At 49.9% G+C, this 24,159-nt stretch overlaps 1 protein-coding gene across 13 annotated transcripts in view; it reads right to left on the reverse strand.

Annotated features, from left to right (window-relative positions):
- syne1b (spectrin repeat containing, nuclear envelope 1b) overlaps window positions 1-24,159 on the reverse strand; it is a 669,902-nt gene that overhangs the window by 400,065 nt on the left and 245,678 nt on the right. For all 13 annotated transcript variants that reach the window (XM_072505314.1, XM_072505250.1, XM_072505295.1 and 10 more), the window contains 7 exons: window positions 22,077-22,282; window positions 21,238-21,393; window positions 18,569-18,860; window positions 16,813-16,985; window positions 14,572-14,881; window positions 12,964-13,128; window positions 3,386-3,742 (listed from right to left, as the gene is read on the reverse strand). In XM_072505314.1, coding sequence (XP_072361415.1) covers window positions 3,386-3,742; window positions 12,964-13,128; window positions 14,572-14,881; window positions 16,813-16,985; window positions 18,569-18,860; window positions 21,238-21,393; window positions 22,077-22,282 — 1,659 coding nt within the window. The remainder of the gene's footprint in view (window positions 1-3,385; window positions 3,743-12,963; window positions 13,129-14,571; window positions 14,882-16,812; window positions 16,986-18,568; window positions 18,861-21,237; window positions 21,394-22,076; window positions 22,283-24,159) is intronic.

The raw sequence follows: 24,159 nt of genomic DNA on the forward strand, positions 1-24,159 counted from the left end.
TGTGTGTGTGTGGGTACGAGGGACACTGTGTGTATGGGTACGAGAGACACTGTGTGTGTGTGTGGGTACGAGAGACACTGTGTGTGGGTACGAGAGACAGTGTGTGTGTGTGTGGGTACGAGAGACACTGTGTGTGGGTATGAGAGACACTGTGTGGATCCGAGAGACACTGTGTGTGTGGGGTACGAGAGACACTGTTTGTGTGGGTACGAGAGACACTGTGTGTGTGTGGGTACGAGAGACACTGTGTGTGTGTGGGTACGAGAGACACTGTGTGTGGGTACGAGAGACACTGTGTGTGTGTGGGTACGAGAGACAATGTGTGTGTGTGGGTACGAGAGACACTGTGTGTGGGTACGAGAGACACTGTGTGTGGGTTACGAGAGACACTGTGAGTGCGTCCGAGAGACACTGTGTGTGTGTACGAGAGACACTGTGAGTGGGTACGAGAGACACTGTGAGTGTGTACGAGAGACACTGTGAGTGGGTCCGAGAGACACTGTGAGTGGGTCCGAGAGACACTGTGAGTGTGTACGAGAGACACTGTGCGTGGGTCCGAGAGACACTGTGTGTATGTACGAGAGACACTGTGAGTGTGTACGAGAGACACTGTGAGTTTGTACGAGAGACACTGTGAGTGGGTCCGAGAGACACTGTGAGTGTGTACGAGAGACACTGAGTGTGTACGAGAGACACTGTGTGTACGAGAGACACAGTGTGTGGGTACGAGAGACACTGAGTGTGTACGAGAGACACTGTGGGTGGGTCCGAGAGACACTGTGAGTGTGTACGAGAGACACTGTGAGTGTGTGTACGAGAGACACTGTGAGTGTGTACGAGAGACACTGTGAGTGTGTACGAGAGACACTGTGGGTGGGTCCGAGAGACACTGTGAGTGTGTACGAGAGACACTGTGAGTGTGTGTACGAGAGACACTGTGAGTGTGTACGAGAGACACTGTGAGTGTGTACGAGAGACACTGTGAGTGGGTATGAGAGACACTGTGTGTGGGTACGAGAGACACTGTGAGTGTGTACTAGTGACACTGTGAGTGGGTATGAGAGACACTGTGTGTGGATACGAGAGACACTGTGAGTGGGTCCGAGAGACACTGTGTGTGGGTCCGAGAGGCACTGTGTGTGTGTACGAGAGACACTGTGAGTGGCTCCGAGAGACACTGTGTGTGGGTACGAGGGACACTGTGAGTGGGTACGAGGGACACTGTGAGTGGGTACGAGAGACACTGAGTGGGTCCGAGAGACACTGTGTGTGGGTATGAGAGACACTGTGTGTGTACGAGAGACACTGTGAGTGTGTACGAGAGACACTGTGAGTGGGTATGAGAGACACTGTGTGGATACGAGAGACACTGTGAGTGTGTACGAGAGACACTGTGTGTGGGTATGAGAGACACTGTGAGTGGGTATGAGAGACACTGTGTGTGGGTATGAGAGACACTGAGTGTGTACGAGAGACACTGTGAGTGTGTACGAGAGACACTGTGAGTGGGTATGAGAGACACTGTGTGTGGATACGAGAGACACTGTGAGTGGGTCCGAGAGACACTGTGTGTGGGTCTGAGAGACACTGTGTGTGGGTCCGAGAGGCGCTGTGTGTGTGTACGAGAGACACTGTGAGTGGGTCTGAGAGACACTGTGTGTGGGTACGAGAGACACTGTGAGTGGGTACGAGAGACACTGAGTGGGTCCGAGAGGCACTGTGTGTGTGTACGAGAGACACTGTGAGTGGGTCCGAGAGACACTGTGTGTGGGTACGAGAGACACTGAGTGGGTCCGAGAGACACTGTGTGTGGGTACGAGAGACACTGTGTGTGGGTCCGAGTGGGCAAATCGCGACCAGTGTACGTCAGGGAGATAGTGGGGACAATTTTGAGCTCGCGTTTGCCGTGAGCTCATGCAGCAAAATCTCTCGAGAATTGGAAAACATAATTCTTACTGGCGAGATCCCATTTTTAAATTTTCTCCGCCCCTAACCGGTGACCTAAGAATGTTCCTGCACAGGAAGGACGTTCCATTGTGGGGGGTTCCCCTTGTGTGTGGTTAGGAGGAGTTCCTTTTTTCCATGGGGCTGGGGGGAGCGAGGGGGGGGTGGGGGTGTTGCCTCGTATCCATGGGTGTGTGAGAGAGGGCGGGTAGGTTTCTGTATGCATGGGTGTGTGAGAGAGGGCTCCCATGGGTGGGGATGCGGGGGGTTGGGGGGCAGATGGGGGGCAGTAGTCTATTCTCAATGCAGATCGGGGTGCCCTTTAAAAAGGGTGTACAGATCTGCATGGAGCCGGCATTGCTGACCCTATCAGGTTCTGCCCTGCCAGCGTGACGAAATCAGAGATGTCTGCAGCATTTCTTGTTACTCCAAGTGCCACATTGTCTGGCAAGAACAGCCGGCTGTGCAGCCAGGGAGCTGCACATTGTTTTTTTCACCAGAGCCCGCATTTAGACAAAGTATTGGAAAACTTCGCGCAGCATGTGTGAGAGAGATGATGTGTGTCAGAATGGTAGTTTGTCTACGATTGTGTGTGTAGGATAGTGTGGGTCAGGGGACAGTGCGCATAGGAGGACGTCTTGTAGTGGGCAGCGTCCCTGCCTCTGAGCAAGACCCTCGGGGCACGAGTCCCACTCCAGGACTTGTTGGCCAGGGATGGTGTGTTCAGAACATGGATGAACAGGTTGACTATCAACCTCCAAATTCTTCCAACACATCTATGGCAGGCAGTAAGAGTGGGAGGGTCTCCTGCTCAGCCAGAATCACTTGTGTGGTAGCTGCAGTGCAACCGCCTCCCCACATGAAAATACTCTGGATGCAGAGCTGCACTCCATAGCAACTGTGCCCCCTGCTTGAAGGGACTACCAGAGAGATTGTGTGTAGGAGGGATAGAGTGTGCAGCAGAAATAATGAGCTATTTTTGAATCTGGTTGGATTTCTGTTTTGTGCAACTAGTAACACGTAAAACTGTCAAACTGTTTGCATTTTTGAAAGAGATATATTCTGCACAAAATTAAATGCATGGTAGAGTCTGGATAAGCCTCATAGTTGTATGGAGAATTTTCCTTTCGTTGTGAGACACTGGGTTAGTCATCAGTCAGATGACTCACCAGCACTGTATGATATCCAGAAAACGGCTGAGATTTCAGTTTCCAATGATGGAATTTCTGTCACTGAGCCTAAACTGTTTAAGCTTTTTCACTTCAGTAATATATAACTGCACTGATGTGAATGGTGTACAATTATCTGTCAGGAAGGAGTTATTTTTATGCCCTATTAACGTTGTTTAGCATTACCAGAGCCAAAACAACCTGACACTAATTTGCTTTCCTTTCGCTCCCCTACACAGACCCCACAGGACCTACATGAGCCCCAGGCAAACCTTTGCTTTCTGCCAACATTCTACCACTTCTTCGTCTGTGGTTTTGTCCTGCAACTGGGACAGGCTGTGTGAGCAGGCTCCGAGAGTGGCACTAAAGTCCTGCAGGTCCTTGTCCAACTGAGCAGCCTGCGCCTCGAATTCCTGCTCGGAGCTGGTGGTCTGGCTGAGCATGTTCTCCAGGCCGCTCTGTGCTTGAAGGGTGCTCTCTTCCCACTGCTGCCAGTCAGTCCGCAGGGCGTCAAGCTCCCTGCCGATTGCCTTGCACCCGTTGGCTGCTGTGTGCTGCCTCACTTCTCCAGCCAGAGCCTCCACTCTGTTTAAACGCTCTCTGCCATTCCGTCTGGAAGCTATCAGTTCCTGGGAATGGAAAACATGCACCGTTACCAGCCCTGTCATAACTGTTTATATAAGCCCTCGTAAAAGTTCATAGTTGAGCAAATGCTACGTAATATCCTGCAGAAAATATTAACCCTTACTCTGCCCAATAAAGGACAACTTTATCTGCAGACATTCGGAAATCTGACAAAACACATGGTTCTTTTTTCAACAGCAATTTGCATTTACGTTACTCTGTTTAACAGTAAAATATCCTAGAAACATCAAATAAAAAAGTGACACTGAGGCCGAGTAGACTGTTAAAAATGCGTCCAAGGAATTTAGCTTATGGAGGCAAGAAAACATTTTAGATAGCGAGTGTGATCAAATATATTACAATCTGCATTCCTCAGGAAGCTGGCTGCATTGTAGTAACTCTGACCCTGTGGCGCAAGACTTTGGGAAGTCATTTCAACACCTCCAGAGTAAGCCATTTATAAAGAAAGTCATGTTACATCTTGTGCCAACATGGCTCAGTGGGTAGCACTCTTGCCTCTCAGTTGCATAAGGTTCCAGGTTATCATAGAATTTACATTGCAGAAGGAGGCCATTCGGCCCATCGAGTCTGCACCGGCTCTTGGAAAGAGCACCCTACCCAAGGTCAACACCTCCACCCTATCCCCATAACCCAGTAACCCCACCCAACACTAAAGGCAATTTTGGACACTAAGGGCAATTTATCACAGCCAATCCACCTAACCTGCACATCTTTGGACTGTGGGAGGAAACCGGAGCACCTGGAGGAAACCCACGCACACACAGGGAGGATGTGCATTCCAGGGATTGAGCACAAAAATCAGGACTAGCACTCCAGTACAGTACTGAGGCAGTGCTGCACTGCTGGAGGTGATGTCGTACACATGCGATGTTAAACCAAGGGTCTGCCCACTTGGGTGGATATAAAAGATTCCATGGCATTATTTTGAAGAACATGCGCACATGGTGTCCCTCAAGTCTGCTCCATCATTCAATACAATCATGGCTGATCTGTTACTAATCTCAAATCTGCACTCTGTCTAACCCCTAATAACATATCACCCTATCGATGATCTACCCACCTCTTAATGCCTTAAAAACATTCTAAGACTCTGCTTCCACCGCCTTTTCAGGAAGAGAGTTCCAAAGACTCATGATGCTCAGAGAAAGAAATTCCGCTCATCTGTTTTAAAATGAGTGACCCCTTATTTTTACAGTAAGAAGTTTTACAACACCAGGTTAAAGTCCAACAGGTTTGTTTTGATGTCACTAGCTTTCGGAGCGCTGCTCCTTCCTCAGGTGAATGAAGAGGTATGTTCCAGAAACATATATATATAGACAGATTCAAAGATGCCAGACAATGCTTGGAATGCGAGCATTAGCAGGTGATTAAATCTTTACAGATCCAGAGATGGGGTAACCCCAGGTTAAAGAGGTGTGAATTGTATCAAGCCAGGACAGTTGGTAGGATTTTGCAGGCCAGATGGTGGGGGATGAATGTAATTCGACATGAATCCCAGGTCCCTGTTGAGGCCGCACTCATGTGCGGCCTCAACCTTATTTTTAAATAGTGGCCTGCCACATGGCAATGAGGACCCGGGTTCGAATCCCGGCCCTGGGTCACTGCCCGTGTGGAGTTTGCACATTCTCCCAGTGTCTGCGTGGGTCTCACCCCCACAACCCAAAGATGTGCAGGGTAGGTGGACTGGCCACGCTAAATTGCCTCTTAATTGAAAAAAAAGAATTGGGCACTTTAAATTTAAATACAAATTTAACAGTGGTCCCTAGTTCTAAATTCTTCCCTCAAGAGGAAACATCCTCTCCACATATACCCTGTCAAAACCCTTCAGGATCTTATACATTTCAATCAAGTCACCTATCTGGGGCTGGTTTAGCACACCGGACTAAATCGCTGGCTTTTAAAGACGACCAAGGCAGGCTTCAATTCCCATACCAGCCTCCCTGAACAGGCACCGGAATGTGGCGACTAGGGGCTTTTCACAGTAACTTCATTTGAAGCCTACTTGTGACAATAAGTGATTTTCATTCCATTGCATTTCATTACACTACTAAACTCCAACAGGTATAAGCCCAGCATGTCCAACCTTCCTCATAAGACATTCCGTCCATTCCAGGTACTGGTCTAGTAAACCTTCTCTGAACTGTTTATAATGCTGGTCAATACTTATCCCTCAATCAACATCACAAAGACAGGTTATCTGGTCATTAACATACTTGCTGGTTGTGGAAGCTTCCTGTACACAAATGGGCTGCCACATTTCCTGCATTACAACAGTGACTACACTTCAAAAGTACTTTATTCGCGGTAATAAATGTCTGGCGGTGATTCAAAGCGCAATATAAATACAAGTCTTTATTTCATTCGAAACTGACTGATCGGGCCTCAGCTGGGCCTCCTAGGCCTGGCACTGTAGGAAGGGTGTCAGCGCCTTGGAGAAAGTGTAGAGCAGGTTTCATTTGAATGAAGAGTGGCAGCTTTATGTTGAGACTAAAGAAGCTGGGACTCTCCTCCTGAGAGCAAGGAATGTCAAAATCATCTAAAAACACAGATGGGATACACATCTCACAGGTACTAACAAAGTTACAGGAATACTGAATAATTACATTGTTTCAGTAATCACCAGCAAACTAACAAGGGGTACAAGGTATTAAAAGAAGAGATCAAAAAAGACATTTAGGAGAGAGATAATTAGAACAACTAATCAAATCTAGAGAGAATAAAATCTGTGGATGTCATTGGTCACATCCGCGCATATTAAAAGGAATTAGAGCAGGTATATCAGAGGCATTATTAGTCATATATAAGAATTAATTAGAAAAGGAGATAGTGCCAGATGGTTTTAGGGGACAGGTAATGTTATTCATAGAATCATAGAATGTACAGTGCATAAGGAGGCCATTCGGCCCATCAAGTCTGCACTGGCCCTTGGACAGAGCACTCTACATAAGCCCACACCTCCACCCTATCCCCGTAACCCAGTAACACCACCTAACCTATTGCATTAAGGGGCAATTTAATGTGGTCAATCCACCTAACCTGCACATCTTTGGACTGTGGGAGGAAACTGGAGCGCCCGGAGGAAACCCACGCAGACACAGGGAGAACGTGCAGACTCCGCGCAGACAGTGACCCAAGCCGGGAATCGAACCTGGGACCGGGAGCTGTGAAGCAACAATGCTACCGTGCACTGTGCTGCCCCATAGAACCCTACAGCGCAGAAGGGGGCCTTTTGGCCCATCAAGTCTGCATCATAGATTATCATAGAATTTACAGTGCAGAAGGAGGCCATTCAGCCCATCGAGTCTGCACCGGCTCTTGGAAAGAGCACCCTACCCAAGGTCAACACCGCCACCCTATCCCCATAACCCAGTAACCCCACCCAACACTAAGGGAAATTTTGGACACTAAGGGCAATTTATCATGGCCAATCCACCTAACCCGCACATCTTTGGACTGTGGGAGGAAACCGGAGCACCCGAAGGAAACCCACGCACACACGGGGAGGATGTGCAGACTCCGCACAGACAGTGACCCAAGCCAGAATCGAACCTGGGACCCTGGAGCTGTGAAGCAATTGTGCTATCCACAAGGCTACCGTGCTGCCCCATCAATTCTATGAAAGAGCACCCTACCTAGACCAACTACCCCATCTTATCCCCGTAACGCCACCTAAGCCTACTTGTTACACTAATAAAGATTATTATTATTATTAACCACACTACCCCTGGATACTAAGGGACAATTTATATCTTGGCCAATCCACCTAACCTGCACATGTTTAGGCTGTGGGATGAAACCCACGCAGACACGTGGAGAAAGTGCAAACTCCACAGAGTCACCCAAGGCCGGAATCGAACCTGGGTCCCTGGCGCTGTGAGAAAGCAATGCTAACCATTGTGCCACACTGCATTTAAAAAGGGGAACAAAACATATGGACCAGTTAGCTTGACATTGGTGGCAGGAAAGATTTTTCAAAATAAATTTAGAATACCCTATTATTTTTTCCAACTACAGGGCAATTTAGCACGGCCAATCCCCCTACCCTGCATATCTTTTTTGGGTTGTGGGGGTGAGACCCATGCAGACACGGGGAGAGTGTGCAAACTCCACAGTGACCGGTGCGGTGATCGAACCCGGGTCCTCGGAGGTGGCAGGAATCCTTATTCAGAGAGGTGATGGGGAAGAAATCTTGCAAACAGAAATATGACAGAGAGTAATCAGCACAGATTTCAACCTTATTGATCTCTTTAAAGAAATAACAAGAAGAGGAGGCAAGGGTGTAGATGTAATATAGTTGGATTTTCAAAAGAATGTGCTGCACAGGAAACTGCTGACTATGGTCAGTGCATGTAGAGTTGGTGGGCACGTAGCAGAAGGGATAGAAGGTTGCCGACAAAATGGAGAACAGAGAGCAGGGGTAAAGTGCAGCTCGTCTAATCAGCAAATGGAGGGAAGCGGTGTTCCACAGGCACTGGTACTGTTGCCTCATCATTTACACTGGGCTCAGGGACAAGAGGTACAACTTCAAAATTTGCTGTCAGCACCAAATTGGGAGCTCTTTTTAACATTCAGGAAAAATGGAACAAACTGAAAGACATCAATAATGCAAATTACTATAAATTGCAGCGTATAAGTTGACCCAGTGAGTAAGATGTCACCCCCCTCCCCCATCATTTTCAGCTAATAAGAATGCATGTTTAGGGCTATATTCAGAAGATGGTCTCAATGTTTTTGCTCTAAGATGTTTAGGGGTTTAACTTGCCTTATGAGTCGGCACGTGGCCTCAAGCAGGTGATATGGACCGTGTTGCCAAGAAGGTGCACAAGAATTGAGGACAATTCCACATAGCATGGGGCAACAGACAAACAAAAATGGGTCGTCCTTCACCAGCAATTCACATTTTATATTTACTGTATAAGTTGACCTCCCTCCCCCCCCAACCCCCCAACCCCTGCCTCCTGTTGTTTTGGATTCATTTTTTGAAGCTTCAACGGTCGACTTATATGCCACCATCTACAGTAAATATGTTCAACTGTAGGAAAGATAAGGAAGTCACAAACCGGTTAGATTTAAGAATCTAAATGAACTAGAGGAATAATGGAACCTAGTGGCACAGACGTGCAAATCACTAAAATTAGTGAAGCAGGCAAATAAGGCTACAAAATAGCAAACAAGGTTCTGGGGTTTACTTCTACAGTGAAAAGCAATGAAATTATTTAAACTTATATAAAACCTTGGTTGGGTACACACTATGAGCATTGTGTACAGTTATAGTCTGCATATTTTACTAATGATATACATTGAAGTAGGGGCAAGAAAGGATGATGCCTTAACTTAAAGTATATAATGATCAGGAGAGGCTGCAAAGTTGGGGATTGTCTCCCTCCAAAAGAGAAAATCGAGGGATGACCAGATAGAAGTCTTTAACATGATGAAAGAGTTTGATAGGGAGTAGACGTTTTCTATAAATTTAGATCATCCAATTATTTTCTTTTCCAATTAAGGGGCAATTTAGCGTGGCCAATTCAACTACCCTGCACATGTTTTTGGGTTGTGGGGATGAGACCCATGCAGACACGGGGAGAATATGCAAACTTCACACGAACAGTTACCCGGGGCCAGGATCGAACCCGGGTCCTCGGTGCCGTGAGGCAGCAGTGCTAATCACTCTGCCACCCTTCTGCACCATGATTGGAAGACTTTAGGATTATTGGATTGTAGGTATTGAGCAATTTAAGGGTTAAAAGCCTGGGGTTAAGAATAAGGGGCGAAATTCTCCGTAATCGGCACGATGTCCGCCGACCGGCGCCAAAAACGGCTCAAATCAGTCCGGCATCACACCGCCCCAAAGGTGCGGAATCCTCCACCCATTGAGCGGCCGAGCCCTCACCTTGAGGGGCTAGGCCCGCACCGGACTGATTTCCGCCCCGCCAGCTGGCGGGAAAGGCCTTTGATGCCCCGCCGGCTGGCGCGGAAATGACATATCCGGGCGGCGCATGCGCGGGAGCGTCAGCGGCCGCTCACGGCATCCCCGCGCATGCGCAGTGGAGGGAGTCTCTTCCGCCTCTGCCATGGTGGAGACCGTGGCCAAGGCAGAAGGAAAAGAGTTCCCCCACAGCACAGGCCCACCCGCGGATCGGTGGGCCCCGATCGCGTGCCAGGCCACCGTGGGGGCACCCCCCGGGGCCAGACCGCCCCGCGCCCACCCCAGGACCCGGAGCCCGCCCGCGCGGCCTTGTCCCACCGGTAAGAGAGATGGTTTAATCCACACCGGCAGGCCAGGCTTTCCAGCAGCGGGACTTCGGCCCATCCGGGCCGGAGAATCGCTGGGGGGGGGCGCCAACCAGCGCGGCGCGATTCCCGCACCCGCCGAATCTCCGGTGCCGGAGAATTCGGCAACCGGCGGGAGTGGGATTCACGCCAGCCCCCGGCGATTCTCCGACCCGTCGGGGGGTCGGAGAATCTTGCCCGAGGGCAGGGAATCCAATATATGGGTAGCTAGGAGTTAGGGTGGGGAAGTTGGGTATGTTACTGTGGGGTTTGTTGCGTGTGTCGGACCGCTCTGTTGTTTAGAATGTTAAAATTATAAATGCCTCAGTAAAATATTTTCTGAAAAAAAAAGCCTGGGGTTAGAGTGTGTTTAACTGCAGTGGTCATGTTTTTAAAAAAACAATAATTATTTTGCAGGGACTGGGTGTCATTAACAGCCAGAGAGTGAAATTGTCAAAGGAATGTGTTTTTCAGTCTGGACAAATGGACTGTGATTTGACTGGGATAGTCCCTGGGAAGTTAATGTGATTTGCAGCCTGCAGAGATAATTTGAATGCAGAGAGACATTTTGAAAAGCTTAAGGGAGCCAGTTTTTGGAGAAGGGTTTAGAGAGAGAAATTGAATTCTGATCTGCCTGACGCTGAGTCCACAATTCTGCCACAGTAAAATAGACTGAGAGGTGTTCTTGTTGTTTAATGGGAAATTGAGTAGTACTGTTTGAGGGGTAATTGTAAACAGTTCTTTTTGGGTGTGAAATTCAAAAAGCTAATATAGTATTCATAATAAAGTTTTGTTTTTACAAATACCAAAGCCCAATTTCTTCATGCAATCACTCCTGAATCAAATTATTCTTTCTACACAGACATACAAATAATCTAATATATTGGGGTCTTGGTCCAATATCCTAGCCACTGTTGGCGTGTGGTCTGGGATCGTAATATAAATATAACATAAGAAATCCAATGGAGAATTTAAAAGAAACCTCTTTACCCAGGAAGTGGTCACAACAGGAGGGTGCACTTTGTGCAATGGTGTATTTATGGGGAAACGAAATAAGCTGCAAATGAGGGCAAAATATAATTGCATAGAATTTACAGTGCAGAAGGAGGCCATTCGGCCCATCGAGTCTGCACCGGCTCGTGGAACAGCGCCCTACCCAAGCCCACACCATCACTTTATCCCCGTAACAGATCTAACAGTAACTTTCAAAAGGGATCTGAACAAAAGGTAACGTTTGCAGGTCTATGTGGAAAGAGCAGGGGAACGGCATTAACTGAATAGCTCCTTCAAGGAGACAGCATAGGAATGGTGGGCAGTATAACCTTCCCGTGTGTTGTATGATGCAATGGTAATACGAGGCACTAAAAACCTGGTTAGAGGTAGGTTTTGAGAAGCGTCTTACAGAAGGAGACGATAGAGAGGAGAGATTTAGGGGGGAATTTTCAAGAATTATGACGCCCAGGCAGCTAAACACATGGCTCCCAAGGGTAGAAGAAAAATTGGGTAGACAAGAGGCAGAAGAGGTTACAGGGAGAGTTTTTACAATCAAAAACACAATGATATCACTACTGTTTCTTTCAAAATGCCATGGGCGATATTTTTAGGGAGGCAGGGAGGGTGTGGGATCACAGAAACATCAGGATTGGGGGGGGGGGGAACACCCTTGGGAATTGTCCCCATTAACCAGGAGTTATAAATAAGGGAAAGGTGCGGGGTGAGGCTGCGAGTTGCGGAAAGGTGGATGGAAAGGCTGTGATTGGTGGGGGCGAGGTGGGAGCAAAAGCCAAAGACTACCTGCAGGGGCCGGCGAGCTCTCTCGGCCCACCAAGAAATCCAACAAAATGACGTTTCCTTTCTGGTTCCAGAAACTCTCACCTCCAACGCACTGGCAGGTTTCTGGAGCCCTAGGAATCCGACACGGAAACTGTAAGTCAGATTTCCAATGGAATTGGGAAACCTCTTTTAAATATCTTAATAAAGTGTCCTGTCTCTGGAGGATGGGGCACTGCAGATGAAGAGCTCTTAGAAATGCCATCAATAGGAAACGTGGAAAAGAATTTGTGTACAAGAAGATCCCACAGTGGCAATGTAACTGTGACCAGATCATCTGATTTTTAGATGTTGGATAAATATTGGCCAGGAAACCAAAGTTACCTCTCAGCAGCCCTCCCAGGGTTACCACCAGCAGTGGTTAGCACTGCTGCCTCACAGTTCCAGGGACCCGGGCTCAATTCCGGCCTTGGGTCACTGTCTGTGTGGAGTTTGCACATTCTCCCCATGTCTGCGTGGGTTTCCTCCGGAATCCTCCCACAATCCAAAGATGTGCTGTTAAGTGGATTGGCCATGATAAATTGCCCCTTGGCGTCATAAGAGGTGCAGATTAGGTGGGATTGCGGGTATACGGTAGGGAAGTGCACCTGGCTGATGTGCTCTTTCAGAGGGTTGGTGCGGACCCAATGGGCCGAATGGCCTCCATCTGCACTGGAGCAATTCTATGGATTCTTCGAAATAATGCCACGGGGTTTTTTGTATGTCCACCTGAGAGGGCAGGTAGGCCTCCCGATTTAATGCCTCACCCAAAAAGACAGTACCTTGAATGCTGCCGCACTCTCAGTACTGCTGGGGGAGCGTCAACCTAGGTCATGTGTTGAAGTGCCTTGAGTGGGACTTGAACCAATGATTTCACGGGTGCATCGCGGTTGGGGGGGGGCGGGTGGGGGTGTGTGGGGGGGATGATGCAGAGAGATCCAGAATATGCGGCGAGCCTTTCAAAAGTCTGCGGCAGGACCGGAAAATCCTGCCGATGGGAGGAGCTGTAAAACTCCATCCAATGACTCCTAAGCCTCAGCTTGCACCACACGTAAAATTATCAATCCTCCTTAAAAATTCCTGCTGGCTAATTTCTGTCTATCGGGGAAGATGTGATTACTCTCACCATGACTTTCTTCAGTTTTCTCTGTAAAGCGGTCGAGTCTCCAGATAAATCTGACCAACGGTGAAGCTCCTCCTTTGCTGAAGTCATCCAGTTGGTCAGTTCTTGCACGGCGGTGTTATATTGCTGATGGTCCTGTACCATGTCCTCCAGCTTTTTGACTTTGTCCTAGAATCAAAACCAGACGGGTTACAATGTTTATCGCTGAAGTTGTGCTGTCTGCAACAGGAGCTATATACTGGATCATACCTCCCGCACCCCAGCCCTGCACCGCTCCTGATTGTGGTGATCTCTGTTGACCTGCGATTCGAGGGCCCATCACCCTCCCCCTGTGCAAACCGACCCCCCGCCCCCCCTCCCCGAGAGACAGCAGAGTTACTTTGTTATGCAACCCATCGGAGATAAGCAGGCCCCAAATAGTTCCCTGCACCTGCACAGCAATGGGAGATTTGGCTAGTTTCCCACTGTCTCACCCTGAGCGAATAGGTCAAGCATATCAGTGAAACCACATCACCACAACTGTGACTTGGGTGTGCAGAGGTTGATGGGGAGGGATGTTTGTGGGCCTACCAGGGGTGGGGGGGGGGGGGGGGGAGCACCCCTGCTTCTCTTAGCCCACTTGCAGTGCTAAAAAGGCATTTTTCTTTTCCTTAAAGCTGTCCTTGCCTCCCTTCAGCTGTTGAGTTCCTGTGACCTTGATAACTCAGTCAGCTGCTGTTAAACCTGCAAAGTGCGTTAAATCGGAGGCTTCCAGCCTCAGTAACCTCCACATTTAAATGACCAATTTTTGTGAGGGCCATGAAGAATCCAGGTATATAGAGTCATCTCCCCCATAATCTATCCTCCATTGTCCACCCTCCGTTAAATCCAGAAGCGGGTGGGTTGTCGGCTGGCTGGGATTTGTGAACATTTCACATCAGATCTGACCCCACCCAACCCATTTTTGGAGATTAAAATTGTCCCCCGACGCACCATAACCTTCTCACCATAAATATACAACATAACTGTCTCACCAAGACCACTGACTCGACTGTTGGGCAGATTAGTGTAGACTCGTAATCGAGTGTCAGGAGAGAGTATGGATGGTTCATGGGACAGTGACTTTTCCCACTCACCTGGAAAGAATTAGGGGTGGTTCCCTTGACAATGTTACAGGGTTAATCCCTCAGTCAACATGAACTGAATCATTCTCTCCCTGTGTGTATACTGGTGCACAAACTGCACTCTGCAAAGGAAGGATTTTGAGCCAGAAGCCACTAATAGTAGCTAATATTGCAACTCCCACATTAAACTATCTCACTGTTGCTGTAAATGTTATTTCCATTGTAACGCTGGAAAATCAGATGTCAATATATCAGCAAGTTCACACTTTGGCAATTACATTATTCAGTTAATTACCATATTAGACAGGTGATGATAATTGGCTCAACCTCCAAAAGAGTATAAACAGCTAGAACAGTAGAAGTGGGGGGAATGATAAGGCGTTTGTATCTCTGCTGAGCTGCATGTAGAATACACTTGCTGAAGGTAAAAGACAAGCTGCTGTATTATTCCTCCATAATGTACCAGCACTGATTTTAACAATGGGCACAACTAGGAAGGGGCGATTACCTTGGCAACCACAATAATATCAGCAAATTGGGCTCTCATCTCCAGCTGTGACTCTTCTGTAAAGGACGCGTCACCCGTTCTCTCCAGCAGCTCCTTGGCTTTCTCAATCAGCCGGTTGAGTATGACCGAGTGCTTCTCAATGTCGGCCAGGAGACTCTGGTGTCTCTCCAGCTGCAAGAGCTTGTCCTTCAGGTCGGCCTGCTGCTCCAGGTCCTGGCTCATTTCCTGCTCCATGGACTCCATCCACTGCTGGAGCTGCCTCGCACTTTCCAGATAATTATTCCACTGCGCCACCACCCACTCAAGCTGGCTAGAAGGCAAATGAGCAACAGAATGTACGGTTATGGGACAGCGACCGATGAGGCGAAGCAACACAGGGCCCAATTTTAACTCTAGGCAAGTGGGTGGGTTTTGGGTGAATTCACATCTTGCCCACCATCTGCAACTCAAGGGCGAGAAATTAAGAACTCCTGTCAAAACTGGGAAAGGACTAAAGGGAAACAGCTCAAGAGTGTTGAGAGCGACATACTTTTAACTGCACATTGTTGCCCTCCCCTTCTATTACCCCACAGGGCTAAAGGGCGCAATTCTCCCATCGGGAGACTATGTCCCGGCGCTGGACTGAAAACCGGAGTGTTTCACTCAGGCGTCGGAGGCCGCTCCCAGCCCCCTATTCTCCCCCCCCCCACCCCCCCGGGGGGCTAGGAGCGGCGCCGCGTTATTTATGCGCGCCGGGCCTTGGCGCCGCGTAAATGACACGGCCGGCGCCGCGTAAATGACGTCACCCGCGCAGGTTGCCGTCCTCCCCGCGGCCGCCCCGCAAGAAGATGTCGGATGGGTCTTGCGGGGCGGCGGAGGAAAGGAGGTCCCCCTTCAGAGAGGCCGGCCTGCCGATCGGTGGGCACCGATCGCGGGCCAGACCCCTTTTGAGGCCCCCCCCCCCCGGTGCAGGAACCCCCCTCTCCCTCCCCCCACAGGCCATTCCCCCCAGCGTTCCCACGCTGTTCCCGCCGGCAGCGACCAGGTGTGGATGGCGCCGGCGGGAAGCCGTCGTATTGGGCAGGCCGCTCGGCCCATCCGGGCCGGAGAATCGCCGCTCACCCGTTACAAACGGCGAGCGGCGATTCTCCCAGCGGCCAGCCGTGATTCTCGCCGCACCGGTTTGGGGGGGGGGGGGGAGAATCGGGTGCCGGGGCGGCGTGGCGGGACTCACGCGGTGCCCTGGCGATTCTCCCACCCGGCGTGGCGTGGGGGGGGGGGGGGGGCGGGGGAGGAGAATTCCACCCAAAGCATCCCTTGATGCATTTGGCAACCTATTGATCCTGGTCCTGGACTAACAACTCGAGAGGTCGTGAGTTAAAATCTCGACGGGGCAAGCTGAGAATCGGGGTATGATAAATCTGATCAATGGCAAAGTGACTTTGAAACTATCGGCGTGTTGTGAAGACCCAACTGGCTCAACATTGTTCTTCAGGGTAAGGAACCTACTACCCTGTCTATGTAACTGGTCCCATGCTATGTGCTAGACTCCCAATGCACTCGGGCAATAAATATGGCCTCCCAAGTGTTCCTCAAATCTTGAGGACAAATAAACAACTGGCGGCGGTGGAAAAGGAGAAAAGATGGGGTGCTTACCAATCCCTGGGAGAAGGGTAGGGCCTGAGGTGTCAGAGGCCTTGTGGGTGGTGGTGAGGATGTTGGAGGGTTATTGGATCCTGCTGGTGGTGGGTGGCAAAGGGGATGGCTGGCACCTGCTTGAAGTGTGGACACAGTTACAGAGGCTTGTCAGGCTGGCAGCTGGATCCAGGGGCTCGAGTGAAAGCCTTTGGGTTCCAAAACGCTTGGGAAACCCAGCCAACCAGAGTTAAAGCTGAAAGCAAAGTGATTTGCAGGTTCTTCATCGTTATTTAAAGTTCTAACCTGCCTCCTCGTTTCAGGTTGGTTGTCCATGCACCTAATAACCTCAGGAAATGGGTGAGTTGGAGACGGGTTTGGGTTGGGGAACAGATTTTTCAGGCATTAACCTCCCACCCGACCAAACCGTGCCCCTAAATTCAGGCTAAAATTCAGCCCTTTATTATCCAGATGTTGTACAGAAAATAAACGATGGATTACAAATTCCGCTGATAAATTTAGCAAATAAATGATAAAATTGACTGTTACTTTGTGACAGAAAGAATTTGAAAGTTAGGTTAGAGCATTGGAGACTGCGACCATTGTTACTTCAGAAGCTGGCCATACCTGTGACAGTTCACAGAGTTACTGACAACCTCGGCCCAGGCCTCCCTGAGTGCCTGAAGCTGGTTGTGGACGGCCTTCCCCGCCTCCTGGTTACTGCTCTTCAGGGACTGTTCCCCTTTGCCAATCGTCATGTTCAGCTTCACCTCCCCTTCCCCCTTCATCAGCAGGATCTCCTGGATGAGGCAACACAGCAAGTTCAAAACAAAGCAGTAACATTGGCCGCACCGAGACAACGCACAACACCGTTTTGTTAAATCCCCCATCCAGTGCGACGGGAAATTCCACAACCTTCTGTTTTACAACAGTAACAGAAAACGCTGGAAATGCTCAGCTGGTCCGGCAGCGTCGGTGGAAAGAGAGAAGCAGAATTAACGTTTCAAGTCTGTGATCTTTCAGCAGGACAGTTCAAACAAAAGGTTATCAACCTGGAACGCTAACTCTGCCCCTCTCTCCACCAATGCTGCCAGACCTGCTGAGCATTTCCAGCATTTTCTATCTTTATTTCAGATTTCTTTCATTATCAGTATATTACTTTCCACACCTGGCCATAGATAAAGCAGTTTTCGGAAAAAGTTCTGTCACAAATATTTCTTCATATTATAAACATCTGTCTTAGCTAGAAGTTAACATCCAAAACTTAATTTCGCAATAGTAAGGAATTCACAGATCATAGAATTCTTGGAATTTTTCAGCGCAGAATGGAGGCATTCGGCCCATCATAAATGGCCCTCATAAATGTCCAACCCTATCCACTCTCCTTTCCAAATACCATTGTTAGATTTATTGGACTGGATCTTGCTGGACTGGGACATCCCAGGGAACACGCCATGAGTTATTTTCCTGCACCATTCAGCTCATCAAAAGTTTATCCCCTTTAACCAACAAAACTCCAAGATTGAGGAAGAGCAGTAGAGAAAGGGGGTGAATTTGAGTCAAGACAGGAAACAGGAAGGAAAAGTAAGAAAAAGACTGAGGGTGGGGCAGAAGTTCGTGGTGAACCATCTTCTTGAACTGTTACAGTCCATGTGGTGCAGATACACCCACTGACCTGTTAGGAAGAGAGTTCCCAGATTTTGACCCAGGTTACAATGAAGGAACGGCCGATATATTTCCAAGTCAGGAAGGTGAGTGGAAAGGGAACTTATAGATGTTGGTGTTCCTATGTGACTGCATACCCTCGCCTTTTTAGATGGTAGAGGTTGCAGATTTAAAAGGTAAAGTCGCCATAGTCCCAGATGACTATAGGCTGCATTTCCCATTGACGGGGAGAGCTGACTGGTGGTGATTTAACCTGAGAATCACCACACCTCAGGCAAGGGACAAGGTTAAGAACGCACGGGCCTTCATGAATAACCTCAGCCTGTACGGGAATTGAATTGCGGGCCATCTTCTGAATCACAGACCAGCTGTCCAGCCAAGTGAGCTAAACCGGCCCCCTTCATCTATATGTGACTCCAGCCCCACACCAATGAATTTGACTCTTAATTGCTCTTTAAGGGGCCTACCAAGGCCTTCTTAGCCAGGAAACAAGGAATGGGCAACAAATGTGGGCCTTGCCAACTCTGCCCGCATTTTGCGAAAGAATCAAAAAAAGAACCATAGACCCGCAGACTGGGCAGCAGGGGGCAAGAGAATAAATGTAAAGGCACAGTCAAGGTGTGTGTTGGTGCTTCCAGTTCTCTGTCCAGCTCTGTGTAGGAGAGCTCCAGATCCGAGCAACAGTATGATGAATCTTCTGCGTGTATCTATACCACACCTGGATCTGAAGCAGCTGTTTCTCGAGTGCAGTCTTGCTGCCGACTGTGCTGTCTATTGTTCCCAGCTTACTCTGAACCACTCTCAGCCAGGACCAGGTGCTCTGCAGGGTTTCTTCGAAGGCCTGGTGCTCCTGTAGGCCCAGCTGTCCGGCTCTCAGCTTCTCCCTCACCGTCTTGGCCAGCTGCTGGTGTTGGGACAGAAGCTGGGAAGCCAGCCGCGTCACCCCTCCATCTCCATCGCCCAGCTCATTCAGTGTCTGCGCCTTCTGACACAAGCTATCAAAAGAATCCCTGGATGGTGAAACAGAGAAACAGATATCAGAAAAACATAAACCTGCGTTTATACAATGTTGGGACACATCCCAAGGCACTTCATAGAACATAGAACATACAGTGCAGAAGGAGGCCACTCGGCCCATCAAGTCTGCACCGACCCACTTAAGCCCTATCCCCGTAACCCAATAACCCCATAGATCAGAAGGAAATGTAATGTGGTGAATCAATCTAGTGCGGCCTGGCTGCAATCTGTCATGTAAATAATGATGATGCAAGGACACAGAATACAACATTAACCTTTCTCCAGATCAATCTAGCACACCCGCAATATCACTCCGCTCCACCCCCCACACGCTGTCACCAACATCCCGGGAGCGATTCTCCGATGCCGCACCGTTTGGGAGAATCGCCTGGGTAGGTAATGGGCTGAATTGTCACTCTTTTCCTTCCGCCTTCGCCACGGTCTCCACCATGGCAGAGGCGAAAGAGACTCCCTCCACTGCGCATGCGCAGGGATGCCGTGAGCGGCCGCTGACGCTCCCGCGCCGCCCGGCAATGTCATTTCCGCGCCAGCTGGCGGGGCACCAAAGGCCTTTCCCGCCAGCTGGTGGGGTGGAAATCAGTCCGGCGCAGGCCTAGCCCTTCAAGGTGCGGCCGGTCAAGATGCGGAGGATTCCGCACCTTTGGGGCGGCGCGATGCCGAACTGATTTGCGCCGTTTTGGGCGCAGGTCGGCGGACATTACGCCGATTACGTTGAATTTCGCCCAAGGTATCGTTGTGCAGAATTCTCCGGTCCCTGTCGCGGTGAGGGGACAGGGCTTTAAAATGCGGTGAGCCGTTCAAATGTTCAGCGACATCGGCAGACCGTGAATTTCCACCAGCATAAAATTCAGCCCATTACCTACCCACATTTGAAGAGGTTATTGGAGCAGGCTGCTATATATTATGATCCATGTGAACCATAACTATATTTATGTACCTTTATAACAATTTACCTGGGCACCTGCTGTCGTGTTGGGTGCTCTGCTACACAGACGAACCAACACGGTTGCGGAAGGTACAACTCGGTTTTATTACTAACAATTATTAACATTTGTAAACTGGTTGCTGTGGTTCGTTCATTACCCTCTAACCTGTGGACCCAGCCCTAACACCATCTTGGAGAGGCACTCAGCACATGGCGAATGTCTGAGTGGCTTGCTGTGAGCTCTGTGCCCTGAGCTGTCTCCTGCTGGAATGAATCGGAAGTGTCGTGTTCCCCGTTTTATAGTGTGTCTGCTTTTGCTTGTGATTGGCTGTGATGTTGCGTGTGTATTGATTGGTCCGTTGATCTGTCCATCAGTGTGTATGTGTGTTTGCACCATGATGTTTATCTGAATATCATGACACCTGCCTCTTCATTGTGTACCTTTAATTTAATGGCAGTGATGGGGGTCAAATCTGCCGGCTGAAAATCCGGCTAGGCCCCGGGTTGCCTCCTTTGGGGAAGGCGCACTGCATTAAATGCCATTCAATTGACCATTGCTGGGCCTTCACCTTGATCAAAGACCCAGAGGCAGAAATCCTACCCGGAAGTACTTCCAGCCAATAAGGGACCAGCAGCTCTTTATACAGGCAGTGCAGTGCCAGTGGGAGCAGTGATAGCTTCTGGCAATGCACTCACCTGAGGCCCTAGGTCAGTGAGGGAGTGATGGCAGGATTGGGGTGGGGGTTGCAGAACGCAAGGGATTGGAGACAAAGGCAGTGGTTGGTTCTGAGAGAACCTCCCCCCTTCCCAGGACCAGGTCATTTGATCAGGTACTGAGATCATTTGAATGAAGGAGCCACCCCCACACTGCCACCCCACCCACATCCCCATTCCCCCTCTCCCCCTAGGAGCCCAAAGCAAACCGCTAAGGTTTGTTTTTAAGACTGTCTGCGTGACGATGCCCCGCCCGCTTTGGTTGAATATTAGCAGCTGTGAGATGAGGCCCTGTAGTAGTCACCACTAGCAGTAAGACACATATACTAGAGGTACATGGGTAAATCCCTGCCTGCTGGCTCCGCCCAGTAGGCGGCGTATAAATGTGTGTGCTCGCCGGTGCTGCAGCCATTCTGGTTCCAGCTACAGGAGGCACAACATCTTTGTTACTCTCACCTTTGTGGTAATTGATAGTGCATCAGGCCCTTAAGAGCACATTAATTGCCCACTTACGGGCCTTATTTGGCGACGTGGTGGGAAGGTCATACACAGGCCTTCCAGCCATGTACTCAGCCCTGTTCAATTAAACACCCCTCCGTCCTCCCGCTTTCAAAGCTGCCACGGGGCAGGCATTAAATTCCACCCTATCTGTTAAGCAATAAGGAGAGAAAGCATCACTTTTCACCCTTTTAGCTAATTGAGTTGTCTACCTCTGTCCTTGAATCTCCTCATAGAAATCCTCCATCCTCTCCACCTCGACCTGCATCACTGGGATGTTCTTCTTGTTCTCGCCGATAGACTCTGTGGCCATCCTCTGTTCGGCCTGGTGCAGCCAGAGACTGAGCTTAGTGTGCTGACTCTGAAAGCTGCGACAAAAGGGCACTTTTAGTCAGTGGAACACAAGATAATGAGCGGGATAAAGAACGAGGTGGAGCACACACGCAGGGAATCCTGCACAGCTTCCCACTGTGAATTCCCAACAGCAAGACAGCTGAAGGAGCGAACTCAGAAAGGTTTCCCCATGGCCTCTGAGCAATGCCCATTGGTCTGCGTGCTGAAGCAAAGGAAAAGGAGAATTGCATTGATAGAACTTCTAGCTTGCTATTAGGATGCAGCAAAGCACATTACAATACTTTAGAATTGTAGTGCTTGTTGCACTCTAAGAAAATGCAGCAGTCAATTTACAAATAGCGGGGCCCCACCAACAGCAGTGGGCAAATCATTTGTTTTCAAAGGTCGATTGAGGGATGAATAGTGGTCAGGACACTGGGGAGAACGATCCTGCCCTTCTTCCAATGGCGCCATGGGATCTTTTTTGCCACCTGAGAGAGCAGACAGGCTGTCAGTTTGGCCACTCATCTGAAAGGTGGCATCTCCAACAGTGCAGCACTCCCTGGAGGCCAGGATCCCATGCCCAAACCTCAGGAGTGGGGCTTGAACCCATAATCTTCTGACTTTAGAGACGAGAGAGTTCAGCTGGCACTTGAAGTTGACGTGTCAATGATCTGACTGGCCTTAATTCTCCAGAGGATGCTTGATTCATACTTACCTCGTCAACTCCTCTGCATAGTCCGTCAGGGTCTTCCTGTTCTGTTGGCACTGCCTCAAGAAGCTCTGCCACTCCTCTTGACTGTTGGCCAGCAGCTGTTGAACCTGGGCGGCACTGGGTTTCGGTAAATGTGGGACCAATTTGTCTCCTTCCGCCACGGCGGCCTCCAGCTTCTCCCTCCCCACACTCGCCCTGCTCAGAATCCCCTGTGGGTGAAAAAGAAAAACAAGATCAGCAGGCGATCAAAACCCGCTCCGTTAAAGCTCAAAGATACCAAAAGGCGAAGGATGCGGCTGAATAAGCTCGGGACAAACAGAGAGCTAACTACCAACACGCTAAGAATCAATTGATAGATCCATTAACAAAATTACTCACAGATACTGTGAGGTATGTCGGAAATGTTTCTATACATTGGGCGGGATTCTCCGTTAGCTGATGCCAAAATTGGGAAATGCGATTTGGCGGAGAATAACGTTCCGACATTAAAATCGCGGCAGGCATCGATTTGACGTCAAATTGTGATTCTTCGTTACCTCGAAAACAGCGTCAATGCGTTTCACTTCACACATACAGTAGGCACCGTTTGAATATCATTAGCGTGCCTGACCGGGGCCTCCGCGATTCTCCGCCTCTGATGGACCCAGTTTTTTTAAAAACATAGAGTACAGAAGGAGGTCATTCGGCCCATCGAGTCTGCACCGACCCACTTAAACCCTCACTTCCACCCTATCCCCGTAACCCAATAACCCCTCCTAACCTTTTTGGACATGAAGGGCAATTTAACATGGCCAATCTACCTAACCTGCACGTCTTTGGACTGTGGGAGGAAACCGGAGCACCCGGAGGAAACCAACGCAGACACGTGCAGACTCTGCACAGACAGTGACCCAGCGGGGAATCGAACCTGGGACCCTGGCACTGTGAAGCCACAGTGCTATCCACTTGTGCTACCATGCTGCCTAAAGCATGGTTCACTTATGCTTTTAAAAATCGTGAAACTGGCGTGGCGGCTGCTGAGGGAGAGAGAGGAGGTACTGAAGGTGTCCAACTTCGCCACAGTGTGCTGACAGTTGTGGCGCTGGCCGGGGGCTTCTGCCAGGGTCAGAGGGAGTAGTGGGGGGTGGCCAGGAAGTGGGCTGTGCAGTTGGGCTGTGCAGTTAGAACACCATTGCTGCAGCTGGCAAGGCATCTATGCAGCTGCCACACTGTGAACAGCTCACTTTGAACCTGCTCCCCCCCAGGGCACCCCCCCACCGGGTGCCCTCTGGCCCCAGACGATCAATCAGCTGTATGGGCGCACTCCAGCACCACCAGTGCCATTTTTTTGGCTGGGATAAATGTGTGGGGAGTGCAACGTGTATGTGCGGTTACAACTTATCAGCCTCCCGAGTGTCGATCACGGCCCCGGCGATTCCAGCACCATTTCTCAGTGGAATTGATTGCGTTCCATGCAGCGCCGGTGCCAGCTCCTCAATGGTAACAGAATCAGTCCAGGTGCAGCGCCGGTGCCAGCTCCTCAATGGTAACAGAATCAGTCCAGGTGCAGCGCCGGTGCCAGCTCCTCAATGGTAACAGAATCAGTCCAGGTGCAGCGCCGGTGCCAGTTCCTCAATGGTAACAGAATCAGTCCAGGTGCAGCGCCGGTGCCAGCTCCTCAATGGTAACAGAATCAGTCTAGGTGCAGCGCCGGTGCCAGCTCCTCAATGGTAACAGAATCAGTCCAGGTGCAGCGCCGGTGCCAGCTCCTCAATGGTAACAGGATCGGTCCAGGTGCAGTGCCGGTGCCAGCCCCTCAGTGGTAACAGGATCGGTCCAGGTGCAGCACCGGTGCCAGCTCCTCAATGGTAACAGAATCGGTCCAGGTGCAGCGCCGGTGCCAGCTCCTCAATGGTAACAGAATCGGTCCAGGTGCAGCACCGGTGCCAGCCCCTCAATGGTAACAGGATCGGTCCAGGTGCAGCACCGGTGCCAGCTCCTCAATGGTAACAGAATCGGTCCAGGTGCAGCGCCGGTGCCAGCCCCTCAATGGTAACAGAATCAGTCCAGGTGCAGTGCCGGTGCCAGCCCCTCAATGGTAACAGGA

Source organism: Scyliorhinus torazame, chromosome 1 (assembly GCF_047496885.1).
Source record: "Scyliorhinus torazame isolate Kashiwa2021f chromosome 1, sScyTor2.1, whole genome shotgun sequence".
NCBI classification, from domain to species: Eukaryota; Metazoa; Chordata; class Chondrichthyes; order Carcharhiniformes; family Scyliorhinidae; genus Scyliorhinus; species Scyliorhinus torazame.